Genomic DNA, 17,768 nt, shown 5'->3' with positions numbered 1-17,768 from the left:
CAGAGCTACTGCAGCCCATCAAGATCTCCGCCCCTCCTCCTTGCAGCATTGTCCACCCACCCTATAAGACCCCCTATATATTCACAACTGTATCGCAATCGCGAGAAAGACAACTTTTAGTGCGACATTCGCTGGAAACTTTCAGCAGAACGGCAAACGACACCTAAACCGACTAATGGGCAAAGTCACCTCCTTTGGCAGTAGGGGCTTCGGGGTTTACTTCACCCATTGTGAGCCATTTGTTTGTTTGTTTGCTGGAATTGCATTCGTGGCTGCGAAATAACATTTTCCGTTTCCGTTCTTGTTGCGACTGCGTGGCACATTTGTAAACCTTATGTGTGTTTAAGTCTGAAGTGTCTGAAGGAAAGTGGACCCCCCCCCCCTTGCCACACCTCCAGCAATTAATGCCAAATGTTTTCTGCTTAAGGCCGCCGACTGCTTCATTTCCTTCCAATTAAGTCGCCAATTGGCAGGCCAGAACGCCCTGATTAAACAGGTGTGCGGATGAGGACGGCCAAATCCGGTAAAACCTCGGCAATCTTTCACGCACGCAAGTCGAGCCGAACTTTCTGCCTTTTCAGCTTTATGTTTAATCCAATGCTTTGGCCAAGTTTTGTCGCAGCGCCGAACACACCAGCCAGTCATCGCATGCAAGGAAATTGTCTATATAGTCAATGTATTTATTGTGTTCGGCTTTTAGCGGAATATGGGGATCACATTTTCATATCAATGCCGAAATCCCAAAAAATTTCCGCCTAGAACTGGTCGGGAATATTTCGGACTGAACCAGATGACCTTGCGTCTTGGATAGATCCGCCAAAAATCCGATCGTAGCGCTCCAAGGCTTCGTAGGAGACCCTTGCTGACCGCAAAGAGGGACGAAGGCATCCCGTCAGTGGAGATGCAGCTGGAGGGGGAAGAACTGGGAACGAATCGTGTCGCTGTGGCACGGAAAGATCGTTCCACTTGCGGGTCGGCACCTGTTGGAGCTGCAGATCGGGCGCCTCATCGTCCAGGTCAGCGATATTCCGCCGATGGGTGGTGATGGGGGAATCCGCGTCGGAATTTCCCTGGGCCCTAATGCAGGCAAACAAGTCGCCTAAACTAGAGCACATATCTGCTGCTTCTGGGCGAGTTTGTCGGTGGTTCCACCCTATTTATAATCGTGGAGCTATGCAGCTGTTTTTGGCAAAGGAAATGGCTCAGCCAATTAGTCCTCTACTTAGTCATTACATGACCAATCGGACTCTTTTTATAGTATTAAAGTGCAGACGAAGCAGCAAGCAAACAAATAAAAACACTTCCTAACAAGGTTGGAGATTTTAGACGGTACTTGTACTTCGTATTCGATTGGATATGCAGTTAGATTCTCCTTTGAGTAGAGAAGTACGAGTATACTCCTTAAACAGCCTAGCAAAGGTTAACTCCGAAGGAAGCGGAGATGTATGAAAGCTTACCATCAAGTCAAGCTGACGCTTCCTGCCACTTCCGCTCCGCCATTCATCATCGGTAGAGGAGGCTCCTTCATATTTCGCACAGCAATTTGACATCCATCAATCAATAGGCTCCACACCCCCCGCCTGCCCCCTTGATTGGGTGGCCACTTGAATGGCATAAAAAGCGGAAATTAATGCACTTAAGACATTCAAAATAGACGGCAGTCGATCTCCTGCGCGATTCAAGTGGAACCCTTAGCGGCGTTTAACCATCTTCCTCTACGTCCCTTCTCCTTTTGGACTCTTGGGTTCCGTAGGCCACTTGGGTGATTAATTGGAAGGGAATTCCTCGAGGGCCATTTCCGCGGCTGGCTTTTCACCTATCTTAAATGGAAAGCCATTGAGTGCTAAACGCGCGAAGCAAGCGACCAAGGGCGAATGTGCGCCGTTTTCCAAAATTATCTTAATACCAGGTGAAAAAAACAGATCCCAGCGACATGAATTGTATTAGCTAGAGAGCATTATCCCTATTAGCCGCAAATTGTGTGTCATTTCCCATGATTGATTCATTGATGGATAGACCATCTATCGGGTGGGTGGGTAGATGATTCCCCGTGAAAAAAAGCCCAAAAGCATAAGAGACCGCAAAATAGCCATTCTTCAAGTGCTTAAACTAAATTCACCACATCGAAAAATACTGGGAACTTTTTCTTATTAGGGTAGGTGTCTGCACTAAGGTGAATAGTGTGTTCGAGAGTGTATCAGAAAAATTCTTACATTGGGTTGTGGAATCGACTATGAAATTACACTGTAAATTTATTTATAGATCCATTGAAAACACGGAGGCTTAGGAATAATTTATTGAAAGTATAACCAATTCCGAACTAATCAAGTTAATTAAGTTAATTAATTAATTAATTAAGTTAATTAATCTATGGATTATGGAATAAAACCAAGAAGAAACTTTGTGGTCAGATACCTTTTTACTTGGGCAATACATTTTCAGACAAGCCTTCAGATATAGATGGCGCCACGTAATATTTTACGTACAGATCTACAAAAGTATTTATCAATTGTATTTTTTCAAAACTTTTACAATATTAGTTTGGTTTTAATAGTTTTTGGCAGAAAAATTTAAATATATATAAAGTGCTCCTGCGTCCTGGTAAAAACTCCTGAAAATCTTATGAGACGATGTATAAATTACAAATGATGTTCCTGCTTTGGTTACTGCAACATTAACAATGATGAGTTTTAACCAAGTCTCTTTCTTTCTACTTGCAGCTAACGGAGCTCGAACAGCGCGTCATTGAAGCGGAAGAACGCGCCGAGGAAGCCGAAGATAAGGTAAGCCATTAAATGACTGGCAGCCCCCGCTTCTAATCCTTATCGCTTGGGTGGCAAAATTAAAACGATGGCAAGGGGATATCCTGCACAGTACCCCCACATTGGAGGACAGCTTAAAGGTGGAGGGTTCCCAGATTTTCATGACAATGCTGTTCTATACAGGGATGGAGAAACTGTAGCTAAAGGGGGTGTTCGTCGAACGGGGGCCACTAACAGCTGTGGCTAACAACAAAACTGGCCCGCCAACCTAAAAGTTGTCACCAACACAAGCGGCAAACAGACACTGCGCGAAATGAGTTGAAATTCTTACATAGCACTGTAAAAATTCTAAAATCGCAAGTCTATCTTTATAAGATTCAATGAAAAGAAAGTGGTATGGTAGTCGTACGACTACCTGTGACTTCTTTTAAATTTATTCGCAGAGGTTTACTACCACCTTGTATTTTGTTGAGTGCCTCTACTTCTGTTAAGGGAGGGGTTACGGGCTCCACAGCGTCGGCTCGTTACACAAGCCTACATCGAATTCCCTTGTCACCCAGTGCTCCCCGGAAATACGCGTTAATGCAGGCCTGCGTTGGAGTTCGTGCTGCTGCAAGCGAAGAGAAGCTTTCCTCCGTGGCACAAAACTACCCCAAAAGGACGAATACACAGGCTGTATTTGCCCCCTTCCGATTGCTCGATTGTGGCCCAGCTCCTCGTACTTGTGCTTTCAATATTAAATGCGCATTGTTTACATTAACAAGTCCCCGGAGCCTTTTGGCTTTGCCTAACGCAACACCCCAAAAAACAAGCGAAATGCAAATATTTACACCACCTCCCTCGCGACATTTAGTTCCGCCTCTCCACTGCCCGAAAAAAAGGCAAGCACTGGGAATTTGAGAATTGTCTCTATTGGTGGAAGAAGCGTTGAATACTCTATGCACCCTCAAATCGAACAGGAAATATTCTCTGTTTAAGACAACAACCCATTTCTCTCTGTGCACTACAATCTTCCCCTCCCACATCCAGATCATGGGTAGCTCAGAGAGATAGAGCCACCGTTGCCCGGCAATGTTGCCCGGATCCTTGGCCACCTTCGAATCCCCGGCTTCACCTTGCTCTGTGTGCCATTCCCGGAGAGAGCAAGGGAACCCAGTCCCGTCGGACAAACCCCGGATACTCAACAAAGCGGGGCTAACCACTGTGACAAATTGAATTCTTGTTACTTTGTTTGCCCCGAGATTAAATTCATGTACAAGCACGTGGATGTTAACTAGCTAACTGGATGGGCCAGAATACCATAGCCACCCCGATTTCCCAGTTTTCCTCTGATCTTTACTCCCCTTTAAATTGCCGGCAACCCTTCGGTTTTTTGGAGGCCAAACCGTTAACAGCCTCGTTACTTATGTACCAATTAGTCGTGACTATTATGAGGGGAAGTGGAAGTTGGTGGAAAGCATTACGTCCGTTTCCGATTATAGGTGTATATAAATATGAAATCCCCAGGTATTTAAGGATTAATCGTAAAGTATGAATATAGCTAATCAAATTTTAGAATATGTAAGCTTAGGAAAATTTAAAATGCCTGAACTCGGTCAATTAGGATTTTCTGAGAAAGCTGGTATCCTGTGGATGCATGGACCGCCATTAAAAAGTGAGGTGACATGAGGCGAGCACATGGCACTTGGCAGTGTTGGAAAGTGTGGAAAACGCATAAAAGTCAGCAAGGAAGGCCAAGCAAAACAAACAACAAGAACAACTAGCGGTCTAAACCACTTTCAAACTGTATTTCCAAGAAATGGTGCTCAAACTGTGGTTCTGAGGGGTTGCAAAGCTTGACTAGACAGGCCGCTGAGAGCGGAGGCGAAGCTGAGAGAGAGAGTCGAAAAGAGAAAGCCACCCCTAAAAAAAAACACCACGGACGAATAAACCCAAAACCTGAATGGAACACAGAGAACAAAAAGAAACAGCGTAACAAAGCGCAGAGCGTAAAAGTTGTGCAAAAGAAGACTTGTAGCTGCGCGGATCTGTCGAGTTTGTTTTTCAATTGTTGGCCCAAATTAATACTGCCATTTTAGCAAAAATTAATCCAACTTACACTGCGAGTAGTTAACGGTAAACCCGTGGTGAAAAAGGAGGTGAAGTCACCGCAGGGCAAGAGAATTATCGGCACAAAACGCGCGCCCAATGCCCCACATAGCCACACAAAAGAGGGAAAAGTGACTGGCAGTGCGAAGTTAAACGAATGTTTGCTAGGAAATATTCATAACATGAAGGTGGAAACAAGCATTGCAATCCCGAGATTTCGGTTAGTGTGTGCTGACAGAGCAAATTAATGAACGTCCTAGGTTATAAGACATTATAATATCGCATTGTACAACACCAGCGCAAAGAGTTTGCGCACAGAGAAAGAAATAACAGTCTTCTCTCGAATTGCCTCTCGCTCAACGACAGCTGACTGGCGAAGAAGAAGGAGAGCGAAAGCAGAAAGAAAAGCGAAATGGGGAAGAAGCAGCAGCAGCCCAAAAGGACAGACAAAATACAATAAGTGCACGAAGTTAAGTAAACTAAGCTCTCACTTTAAATAAATAACCAACAACTACGAGGAACGATACCAGAACAAACGAGGATTAAAAACACAACAAACACACATATCGAAATTAAGCCAAACAACAACAAAACGTCCATTTACAAAACAGCAACAACCAGCAAAAGAAGATAAGAGGAGGAAACCCAGAAAATCAAAAGAAAGGAACCGAAATTGTTAAATTGAAAGAAATCAGGAAATCGGAAAAGCTAAACCACACGCTGAACATCTAATGCAACAACAGTGGAATGCTGCAACAAAGAAGTTAACGCACGAAATATAGAATAACGCGGAGCAGGAATTAAGAGATATCAAAATTCCTAAGCGAAATTCGCTGGTGCCCCCCAAACATGTTGGAAAAGCGTCCTGTAGGAAAGCGTCGTCGCTATTGCGTCTGCTTTCCTCAGAAACAAAGAAAATACCAACAGCAACGACTGCATTAACAGCTGAAGGACTATAACTAACAGTAACAGCATCTTTAGCTGGAGTAACGGTTTAAGTACGAGCAGGAGGCAGGATCATCCAAAAAACGCAACGAATCTCATCAAACAACGAACAAACCCCCTCTATGAATGGATAACTATAGGAAAAAGGTAAGCTTACGAAATGCAATATATAAGTACGTACTCAAATCCGTACCATGCATGGCTACTAAAACGCGATGGAAATGCTGCACCAATGACCTCTTGGGCAAAACATTAAGCCAACATACATATATAATTCTAAATTTCATTTGTGAAGAGAAGTGACGACCTCAAGAAAAGATCTTTATGAGTCTGAACTAATTTTAACCCACATAAATTATGACTTTTTAACATATTGAAGTTGTCTTGCTTCCGTTTGGGTTTTTCTTGCACCGCCCACCTGGAGTTATCTGAAATATTTCCTTTTAACTGAAATACAGTGGCTATTATTAGAGCGCAGCCCCCAATCATTACACTTTGGAGGGAGAATATGGCTGAATTATTGTGCACATGTCACATGACCCCTTCAACCCACTGCTGGTTGCCGGTAATGCAATTAAACAATTCGCGTTTGAACTTTCAACCTTTTGGTGTGCTGGCGAAATGAAATCGAGAAATGGGTCAGCCTGTTGATTGAATATCTTTTTGTATAAATGTACTTATCACCGAACCCGTCCGTCGTCATCTCTTTGATTGTTGCTTGATGAATGATGCCCCTGCCCATTCCTATTCCTATTCCCATTTCGATTTCTGTTCGTATTCCCACTTTGTGTAGGAGCTGCAGATTCAATTAACTTTCCTGCATCCGTGAGATACATTCGCATCCACTACGATGATGCAGCACGAGAGTAGTTGATTGATTGCCTCGAGACGCCAGGAGATGGAGCTTGGGGCTCTGGCATCTGGGTTCTGAGTTCTGGGCACGTGGATCAGCTGTTAAGCCTTCCACACTGACTATCCATTCATCTCCGGGTGAACATTGATTGGATGCGCCAGCCCCAGTGCCAAGTGGAGACATACGTGGATGCACTTACTCCGCTGGACTGTATGTGGGCCACTCTGTTAATTATATTCGCCAATAATGGCAGACTTGCAACCCAACCGCATCCGGAATTACCCTACCTACCTACATACTGCATTAAGTTTTGTGTTAGTGGTAACCTGATCTTAACATTTTAAAGTCACGTTTACAAATGCTGCAACGGGCCTTCATATCTATCCCCAACATAACAATCTTTTCGTGTAGGGTATTTGCGGTGCCGTTCTCTCTTCTTCAGTCTTTTCGAGAGGGCACTTTGATTGGGGGAGATGTAAAGCGTTGGCGGACCCCAGTCGCCACCTTCCCCTTCATGCCCCTTGCCCGACAGTTGTTGCTATTTAGTTGTTGAACATTGTTTCAGTTGTATTAATGATGCATGCATCCGTCATCGGAGTGCAGGCTAGCCGCCATCGTCTTGTCTTGGTGGTTGTCTTGGTCTCCGACGATTGCCACTTTCGCTCGAAGCCTCCGCACTTCGCCCACACTGCACACTCCACACCCCACACCCCACACCCCATACCCCATTCCCCATACTCATATAGCCACATAGTCGTAGTAGACATAGCCGGTGCCTTTCCTGATCCCATGTGCCATCGCCCCAGTCCGCATCTTGCCCTGCTGATGTGCATTTGAAAAATGTAATGCGTTTATGCCTCGCCTCGAGTTCGCTCTCCCTCTTTTATTATCCGTTTTTCGTACCCATTAAAAGCTGATTACTCGGAGCATACCGAGTTGACATGCAGTGCATACGCACTATTCCTTTTAAGACCTACGATTTTACATATGGAGAAATTACTGTGCACTACTGTTTAACCAGGTAATATATTTTATTTAAAGTTCAATCCAATTGAAAAGGGCTATGTTGGATTCTTAACCCAAAACGCTCTGTTCCTAAGGCCGTTTCTCGGATTTTTTCCTTGTGGTCTAAGTGGTTTCAACGTTTTGTAGCCACCGAAGGCTGCTTTCTTTATTTTAATCTCGTCTGCAAGTCGACGACATCATTTGGCGGACTGTGGCTTTTGCCGCTAACACACAGCAACTTCTTGGGCAGCCAATGGAGCCACGCACGAGTCAAAAGACATGAGACGAGGGGCCGCATAAATATTTATAAAAATAGCGCGCAGAAGTCGCGACTCCGCCGGCAACTCGAGGCTGTGAATGATGTGATAGATATCCGCAAGATGCTTTTGTATCCATCGAGCGTCTCACGGCTCCATTGGGTCATCAAACTCACGGCACGAGGTGTTACGAAATCAGGGAACCGGGTTAATTTTTTTGGGGAGATGCAGCTTGGTATATTTAGTTCATGTTCTGATTCATCTTTGAGTTTCTCATCCTTACTGGTAACAAACATCTCGAATTTTAGTCTTTTTTTTGTTAAGTTATTCTGTTCAGATTCTGACTACTCCCATCCAAATCCAAAGTGTTAGCTTAAATGCCAATTTTGTGGAAAGTACCCAACTGCGCCGCTTCGAGAGGAAAAGTCTTGGAGTGGAAAGTGTCTCCATCGGTTGGCCGCCATCCAGTCTGGAGGTTCTACATATATAACCATATAGCCCGGTTGCTTCGTCTGGCTGGCTGCTGGTTTCTGGCACTCTGATGGATGGCAGCGCCACTGACTCATCAGTATCCCCTTTGTGTGCGATGGCTGTTATAGCCGGCCTTTAATCAGGCAAATTGTTAACACCCACCGCAAACAATCATCCAAAGAGCCAACGCAACATGTTACATTTATTATGTGCAAAAAGAAGCAACAAAGCATATTTGGGCAATGGAAAACTGGCGGAACAGAGATAAATTGCCTGGTGCGACTGCTCCTATTCAACATCAGTTGCGAAGCACTGCGGTATATACACATATAATCTGACAAGTAACGAGCACCTGCCCTCAGCCCCAGTTTCCACTTACGAGGATTCTCCTTAGGGCTGGAGACTTTCGCACTTTCACCCGACTGACATCAGTCTCCAGCTGGATCGCTACTTTCCCGTTGTGGCAGCTGACAGGAGGGTCTTGTCCATACTAGCCTTAGATTTCAAAATCAAATTGAATGGGTTTTTGAACAATATCAAAAGCTCGTATTTCTAAGTGATCATTATTTAAAGTTCAGTGATGCAGTATCACTTTACATCCAAAGTAATTGCTCCAAAAGCCACTAAGCACCAAATGCAAACATATACACATTCAGCGTGGGAAGGCGAGGGCTCTATGCTGGCCGGGCCAGGAGTTGAGCATCCGTCGAATACGGGATAGGACATGCGGTGGGATGCAAGAAGTGGTGTATGTGCTTCTGTTCGATGCCACCCCAAAAATAAAACACGCACGCATCGCTAAAACTTCCCTCAGCGAATTTCCCTCTGCCAGCGCTGGCAGCACAATTTCCCCGAGCATTTCCCGCAGTCTTTTCGCTTCACTCGAGTTCAGTTTCGGTTTTAGTTCTCGTTGGCAGCTCGAGTCGTTCACTTCGCTGTTTGGTCTCCGATTACGTGAACAACCACACCGGTTAATTCATAATCTATGTTTTTTTTTGCCGTGTCGAACCAAAACGTTTTTGCATATTTCTGGTGGAGTGTTTGAAAGTGCTTTAAAACTACGCGCGAAAGGACCAACTACCGATTTCGAGTCTCCCTCTCTCCCGGGTTTCAACCATCCAACCATCGCTCGCGATCAGCGGATCCGAAACCGGTTTTCCTCTGCATATCCAACCGACTTCCCCCTCCCTGATGCTTTCGAATGTTTTTGATTCAGAGGGCTCTGTGCCGAAATCAACCCCGAACCCCTAGACCGAAACTTAACCCCTGTGCGCGCGACACTGCCGAGGCGAAGGACCTTTGTACGATCTTATAAGAATAACTGAGTGGACCGCTTGAATCGCAATGAAAATGGCGAAAATTGCACAGTCAGCGGAAAAGGGCCGGCGCACACAATGTCCTCGATGTATGTACTATGTGTAATTTACTATTTTTTTCTTATTCTAAAACTAGTATCCTATTTGATTCCTGCTCCATGTTCTTGACCGGGCGGTCCGCCCAACATTTTATATAAATCCCCGCACGTCAGTGCGAGTGAAGATTAAAAAAACTGGTGAACAATACACTCGTCTTCTTTATGATAAGTATCCCTGCCCTTGTCCGCCCCCCTCGTTGAGTTTTTCCCCTGCAGTTTTTCACCGCCGAATGTCTTTGGCTGCTTTTTACGTGTTGGGCCCCAGCTGTGAGCAATCGTAGCGAATGCTTCATAAAAATCTAATATTTATGATTTGTGAAAAAGTGAGAGAGTGCGCTGAAAAGTTGTCAAGACCTGAAGGAAAAAACCATTTTATTCCAGAGCAGAAAAGAAAAGTAAACGGAAAATGGGGGAAGCTGGAAAATTTCTTAATTGCTTACAAGTTTCGCTGTTTTTCTCGAGGAGACGTTGTTGTCTGTGCTCCCAAATGCTTCACGGTTAATTGGTATGACGACGGGACAGAGAAAAGGTCACTTTATCGAGTTTTGATCGAGGACAAAAGTTTTCCCAACATTTTCATCGATTGCATGCCAGAAAAACAAAGATGAAGCACTGCATCCCCCATTTCGCTAGCTATTACACTTGAGTGCCTTATTAGTCATTGACCGGGCAGCGTTTTTTCGCCCACTGTTTCTGCAACAAAGGGATTTTTTCAAAATTTACAAATTGAAAATGGAGTGGGTTAATATAGGGATTTCAATACACTTTTTCAATACCCTCAATGTTTAAATTAATAACTGGTCATATCGATTGCACAAAATCACTAAATAAATGATACCGCGTGATCCTCATTGAATCCTATATTATGATTTTAGCTCTCGTTGGAATTGTGTTGTATTATAGGGTAAAAAGCCCAGCGACAGCAGTAACCATTTCAACTTTGTGGGCTTCCCCCATAATTAAAGCTATCTTTCTTTTTTGGCCCCGGGCAGTCGGTAGTTGCCTAATGAGTTGAGTGGGCCTAAATGAAAGGGAAGCTACATGCATTGTTGCTTGGCTCGATCGGAATGGGAACTGCTAATCCAGTGATGCGGAAAAGGCAGAACTTACACCCCCGAAACAGAAACAGAAAACTGGGAAGGCGCAGGCCGTCGAAAATTTAAAGAATAAAGAATACGTATAATATGAGCCCATTACTTGCTCCGCGACACAAACAGTTGTCGTTGGGGGAATCAAGACTGTGACTGGCTTTTAATTCTTTTTTGGGTTGGGCTCGGGCACGGCACAAATAAAATTGAGCAAAGTTATTGAGAGGCGAGGCGGTGAAATATAGCAGCGCTTTTCCATTATTTTCATTCGGAGCCAGACTTGGCCAGTGCTGCTCCTCCTGCATCCCAGAACCCGCCTCCCTCCTGTTCCTGCAGCGAATGCTTCTCCTGAACGTTGTTTGCCTTTTCGCATGGCTCGAGTGCAGCTCTTGACAATGTCGCAGCCCAGTCGAGCTGAAGAATTGGAGAGAAAGCAGCTGTGAAGCTGGAAAATATTCCTGGAGTTTGGTAGCCTTAGCGACAGCTAACACTGCCAGTGGCAGACGACGAGTTTGGCGGGGAGTTTCGGAAGGCAGCTTTGAAGTGCTGCCCAAGTGCTCTTTAAAAGGGGAGCAAGCAAACAGGGCTATGGGCTGTCCAACTGGCTGCTGTACTTTGAAGAACCTTAAAGAACCCTCAGAACGTGTGGGCAGAACGCAGGTTTCTGCGTTAGTTTTGATGCTTCAGTTCCAAATGCCCGACGAAAGGTTTAAAGCTGCAGAGCGCAGCAGCTTCCATAAGTTTCGCTATATTACGGAGACCCCATCAAACGGAGGAAAATTTAAGGGAAAACAGAGCCTGGCTGCAAGTCTCGTCAAAGTTTTATCAGAAGCGCGAAACTTTTGTCTTGCTTTATTGTCGGCAGATGGCGTGGCAAACTTTGCGTACTTCTTTTTTCAAAACTGATTAGGTTAAGCCGATCTGGAAAAGGGGTGTTCATGGATTCCCCGGGAATGCATCAAACGGTGTCTGCATTATAAATCAGTGCCAGCGGTGAGACGGACGACCTCCTTCCGAATTGACCGCATATATAATGGGAATAATGCAAGAATAATGCGCTGTTATAATGGATAATCTGGATGGCAGATACATATTTCTTCTGCGGGCCCCCGAGAGGATGTTTCCCTTCTAGGAAGACGCACCAAAGTATGCAGCACATGATTTGTGGAGGAGGGGAGCTAAGAGTGGCTCTTTTAATTAAAACAATGCACGGGCATCGTCATTCGCGGAGCACTTTATGTTTTCGCAAGTCATCATAAGGAGCTTCGGGGTATATGCACGATGTAGCGTTTATGCCTCTGACACAACAGCAATTTCTCTTAATTGCTTAATTGCTTTATTTGGGCATAACAGACACATGTTCAGATTCTTATGTGTTAAGATCATAATGTGAAACTACCTACCACATAGAGCAATGGGTATCTGTACGTCGAGATCACGTACTGAATTGTTCTGAAATTTCTGCTGCATGACGGAGCAGTTGAGAGGTGCTAGATAGAAGGAGCAGGGCCATAAACGTAGCAGCTCCAGAAGGATGCCGGGCTGCATGAAGTTGTCATGTAACTACGTTCCGGGATGTTGTGAATCCTGCGCATTTTTAATTTCAAAGCTGCCAAAACATGACGCAAATATTGACATTGACTGTAATGGAAAAATCATCCGCAGCAGACTTGTCCCCTTTCCAAAGGCAGCCTTACGGAGGAAGGTGGGGCGATTTGCAGCGGCAACGGAGAATTGATCCCCGATGAAGAGACTAACCGTTCGGGGATCAACGCAACGAAGCAGGTTTTGGAGACTAGTTAAAGGGCGTACAGCTTTGCTCAAAGGTTGGGGCACTTAGTTCCGATCAGGTTCACAATAAAATGGAATCTTAGCGGCGATGACGAAGAGCGTGTTCCCAAAATAGCTCAGTAAAATCGAATCAATTTGTCGTTCGGTTTTTTCGTTTCTCTGTCGGAAATGCCGCCCTGTAGGGCGGGCATTCCATGGCCAAAGTCGATGGCTGGAAGTAAAGATATGGGGAAGCGCTGCAGCTAACGATATCCAGCATATTTTGGGGGAGCTCTAGGAGTGGGTAATACCAGATAGCAGATAGCAGATAAGTGTCAGTTCTGCCAGACTGTGAGACGACTGCAGGAGAAGATGGCGCGTGCCGGGGAAGGGGATGCGAGATGGGTATTTCCATTTTTTCGGGGAACGGGGGCGGCAACAATGTTTTATGAAGTGTTTTCTTGACTGGCTCTGCCGTATCCCGTCCTTCGCTTTGCCGTGCTCTTGTTTTCCTCAAGCGGCAGCCGCTTTGTTGACTATAAATAACAATGGAATCATGACTCCAAATTAAACGTTGCAGGAGGAAAAGGGAGCGGGCCACTGCGATAAGGCCAGGGAGCAGGAGGCTGTTTGCCCAAGAAGTTGATGTTGAAACGTTAGGAACGGAAAAATAAATGGACATATGTATATACACGAAAAACAAATGGGATAAAGCAGTAGAGGAAGTGGCCGAAATCCCATAGAAGATGGACTTTGTTTAATCTGTGTATTAAGAATTTGCGCGAGAAGGGACTAATTCGATGCCCTGTCTGGGAACGATGGGAACACTTTTGGTCTTCACAAGTCACCGAATTTGCCTGCGTTAGTATATATTACCATAGAATGAGCTCCTGTCCTTTACGCATCATATTCAAGACATTATATCTTCATCAGCTAGAGCCTTTCAACAGCAACAGCTTCTTCAGTATAGTCAGATTAATCATCATTACACTATTGGGCTGATAGAGGACACCCCCCACTGGAATGACCCTTTCAGCCAACAAAGTGACTCACTGCCCCCGTACGGTTCGGTCTGGCCATAATGGCGGAGTGTCGTTAGTCATCTGCTGTGTAGCAGCGCAGAAGCCCAGGAAACCCCACTTCGGTCGCCCAGCCAGCCCCACTTAATTGCGTCTGCTCATTTAGTCATAAAACCCGGATGCAAGCTTGGTCAGAGAACAGGGCGATGTCGTTGTTGGGGGAGCAGCTGCAATCTGGCCACGGGATGAGGGGAGACTCTCTCCGCCAGTTTAGCCTGCCCAGCAAATTCAATTCAAATTTTATTCAAACGCTCGCTTATTCATTCATCTTTTTATCGTCTTCAGCTCAGCTTTCGGAATTTATTTTATTGAGCACATTTTTCTGGCAGCTTCCACGGAACGTATCCGCCATCCACCCTCTCCTAGCCCATTTCGAAGCTCCTTCTCGAAGTCTTCTCCGTTCGGCGTAATCCGATTGTGCGTTGGGGCAAATTATTGTCGGGGATTTCTCTTCTTCTCCTTCATATTATTGCCTTAGAAGGGAACTTACGGCAATATGTGCGATTTATGTTAAGTGGCAGACACTGCACTCACTATTTGTTGGGAGCCATGCTCGGTGCAGCGGGCAATAAAAATGTCATTCTGCAATAGTAAAGAGCCCTTAAATTTGCTTTTGTGACAGCTGCGAGCTTGCCTTTTCAAAATCAGTTGCCTGAATGTCGTTGAGCATGTGAAAGGAACCAATAAACAAGCAATTATTTCAAATAACCTAACCTAATATGTATTTCATTTTAAATCAAACTGTGTGGGGTGAAGGTGCTCCACCGCTTTCTGCAGTACATAAAACAATCCCAGGCGCCATCCCGCTGCAGATCGCAAATCCTACAACAAAAATGGCCAGGATTTGGCTGTCTGACAGGACACAGATACCCATAGAACCATCGAAAGCAGCTGTGTCTGCGAATCTAGAAAACGCATGTAGATAAAGTCAACTTACTGTCTCAGTGCCCTCGTCCTCGCACTCCCATTTTAGCGACTTCGATTTGTTCTTTGTTTGTTTTTGGGGCTCAAAGTTTCACACGCCTAAATGCAGGCAATTCATTCGATTCATTTTATGGCGAGAAGATGACAAGAAGAGTCGATGGAGCCGAGGAGCAGCCAAGTTTTCCGTGTCTGAACTTTGCTGTTTGGGCCATTAAACAAGGCATTGCCAGCGGTCTTTTGGCCTCGAGATTTCGTCTTAGCGGTTTAGGCGCAGCCCGATTTCATGGCTCAAGTTTCATGAAACTTTCTCGCTTCTCTGTGATTTTCCCCTTTTTATGCGTTTAAGATTTCAGCGCTTTACGAAGTTAAACTTGAGGCGCGGGCGATAGTTTCCTTCCAAGTCTCTGGCCAGGCAGGATTATATTCAGCTTTTTTTTCCGCCACCCGAACTGCCATACACTTTTTCCAGCATTTCCACTTTGCATGTGCTTAGCTCTTGTCTACTGCACTCTTGTCGAGCTGCTGCACATGGCGTATCCCATTACCAATAAGCAATCTCCTCCCAGATGCTCGCTCGGCTCCCTTCCTGTGAATCCGTCTCATGGCATGACAGGCATAAACTTTGGCATTATGGATAGACCACAAAAGTTGGGGTTGAGCAAGGGTGCGGGAGAGTTTCAGGCGGAGGACTAGCAGGGCTTCGGCCGTTTTTAGAAGCAGCCTATTTTTGGCAGTCCATTTACTTTTAACCAAATGGCCACCTAGTGACATGTATCACCCGCTTTTTGTTGCTCATAAGCCCTTAGCCCTCATATTCCAATGAAACAATTGACCCATTTGGGATGCACAAGCTCAACTGGCAACTAAAAATGCATTTGGAGTCGCCACTGAAGTAGTTGGAGTAACCCTACTATTAAGAAAGGGAATACATTGTGGATCCTTCCGCTTCGATTGCCTCTGCCCGTGCGCCTTCTGCACATCCTCCTTTCGTATCCCTCATCCGTTGTCCCACTTCTTAGCCCTGTGACCCAACCACCTTCTAACCTTATATGCTTTCCGGCTTTGTTTAGTTGTCAGTTTGGTTTCCTGGCGTGCCAAATGAAGTTATTTCTTTCCTGTCTTCCTCTTCTTCTTTCTCGTGTTCTCCGTGGCAGTTGCATTACTTGCAAATTGTTGTGTAACCATAAAAATACTTATTTCCTGGGGCGATGGCATGTGCCGAGCTCATTCCTTGGCCATTTCCACAAATAGTGCCACTGCCACTGCCTCTGCTATTTTCTGTGAAACTGCAGTCGGGTGTTAAATGGTCTCCACCATCTGCCTCTTAATTACACAAGTTCCTGCCAGAACAAGAGCCCAGCTCAAAGGTGGAATGCAGGATAATCGAACACCCCCTTTACAGGTGTCCTAATGGTTTAATGCTGTATATAATATAAGCGTAGAATATCTGTCTTTTTCACTAGCAGCAGCTAATCCCCTGGGCTGCTGCGTATATGTGTAGCTATTAGACTCTGCCCTGAACTTTGTCGAGACTTGGTGTGAATTTAATTTAATTTGGAAAAGTTTGCTCTGTGAGCAGTTTGCAACTCAAGTAACCTTTTGCTTTCTTTCCCTTACCTGTTTATAGGTGCGTGCCATGGAGCAGCGGCTGAGTGAGTGGCCCAAGCCACCGCCCCAGCAAGCTCATCATCCGCACTCACACTCGCATCCGCACCAGCCAATCCCCAGTCATCCGCAGGAGCAGCAGGCCAAGAACCATTGTTCTCCCAGCCATCAGGCAGGTGGAGGTTCGGCAGCAGGAGCAGCAGGATCGGGCTTACCGCCCACCCAGGAAACTGAGAAAACCATCACGTCTCTGGAGATCCAAGTGGAGGAACAGCGACAACTGCGACTGCACGACGCGCGACAAATCGAAGCCAAGGCTGCCAAGATCAAGGAGTGGGTAAACAACAAGCTCCGCGATCTCGAGGAGCAGAACCAGCTGCTGCGGGAGCAAAACGTAAAGTGCAATCAACAGTTGGAGTTGCTCAAGAATCACATAGCCAATCAATCCCAGCGGCATAGCATTGTAGGACCAGTGCGGAACAGCCTAAGCCTAGACGTCCAGGATTTCACCGGGTCCGGGTCGAATCCTGAACATCGGAGGAGAAGCGAAAGTCTAGATCCCCAGGAGATCATTGGCCGGCCGTTGACCAGCTCATATCCGCATCACCAGCACAGGAGAAACCTTTCGATGGAGCCCCAGGAACTGGAACGAAATCTGGTGGCTGCGGTAGATGGGTTAACCCTGGCTCCCCTGTCCAGCATCTCCAGCAAAGCACCCGGAGGAGCCCCCACTGAATCTAGGATAGTTACCAGGCCAGACAGCTCAGATACAGATACTGCCCATGATTATGCTGAAATTTACACACCATCCTGCGAAAAGCTTCCCGCCTGGATGAAGAACAACCCGGCTCTCATGGCCAGTGGTGGAAATTCCAGTACTACCACAACCACCACCAGTGAGCTGGGTGTCCCACGGCCTCCGACACCACCTCTGCATCGGTTCCCCAGCTGGGAGGCAAAGATCTACCAGGTGGCGAACGATGGACTGGCAGGAGCTGGAACAGGAACAAGTACCGCGGAAAGCACAGCCAGCCAGGAGACAGATATCCAAGACGGAATGGGAACCAATCTCTCTAATGGTCGGCGACATGGCCACGGTCATGGATCAGGAACTGGAACCGGAGATGGACACGGTACCCTGGGTAGCACGCCGGGAACTCCGCTGCCACCGTCGAGGCAACAACAAACCGCCAGCGGCGGCTTCTGTGATATATCCGTGCCCGTCTACGCAACGGTTAAGGGTAGAGCCTCGCAAATCCGTTCGATGCCATTTACGGGCGATTCAAGCGACGACTCCAGTGACGGGGAGGACCATGCGGTTATGCTCACCCACCACTCGCACAACTCCTCAAGCACGGACAATACGGAGACCTCAACCTCCGGTAGCGCATCGAGCCCCTCAAAGAGCCTGAAGACTTCGTCAAGTTTGAGTCCGGCTAAGCGAAGTGGTTCGGAGAGTCCGAAAAACGCGAAGGCGCGTGGTATGTTCCATTACTATTTATTTCCC

At 46.1% G+C, this 17,768-nt stretch overlaps 2 protein-coding genes across 13 annotated transcripts in view; one reads left to right on the top strand and one right to left on the bottom strand.

Moving 5' to 3' along the window:
- Nucleotides 1-17,768, top strand: part of LOC117146349 (uncharacterized protein CG43867) — an 84,658-nt gene that overhangs the window by 60,241 nt on the left and 6,649 nt on the right. For 10 of the 12 annotated variants that reach the window (XM_033312491.1, XM_033312488.1, XM_033312500.1 and 7 more), the window contains 2 exons: nucleotides 2,721-2,783; nucleotides 16,284-17,742. In XM_033312491.1, coding sequence (XP_033168382.1) covers nucleotides 2,721-2,783; nucleotides 16,284-17,742 — 1,522 coding nt within the window. Of the gene's footprint in view, nucleotides 1-2,720; nucleotides 2,784-5,346; nucleotides 5,943-9,301; nucleotides 9,787-16,283; nucleotides 17,743-17,768 lie in introns of those variants that run through there. The other 2 variants (XM_033312498.1, XM_033312499.1) reach the window with 2 other exon arrangements.
- Nucleotides 668-1,121, bottom strand: LOC117146361. Its single transcript, XM_033312512.1, has one exon. It carries the CDS (start codon nucleotides 1,113-1,115, stop codon nucleotides 756-758), a length of 360 nt encoding a protein of 119 aa, XP_033168403.1. The 5' UTR covers nucleotides 1,116-1,121; the 3' UTR covers nucleotides 668-755.

Source organism: Drosophila mauritiana, chromosome X, assembly GCF_004382145.1.
Source record: "Drosophila mauritiana strain mau12 chromosome X, ASM438214v1, whole genome shotgun sequence".
NCBI classification, from domain to species: domain Eukaryota; kingdom Metazoa; phylum Arthropoda; class Insecta; order Diptera; family Drosophilidae; genus Drosophila; species Drosophila mauritiana.
This window is presented reverse-complemented; position numbering and strand designations above follow the sequence as displayed.

Excerpts from the sequence above, each read along its gene's own strand:
- LOC117146361 (XM_033312512.1), bottom strand. The coding sequence starts at position 1,115 with ATGTGCTCTAGTTTAGGCGACTTGTTTGCCTGCATTAGGGCCCAGGGA.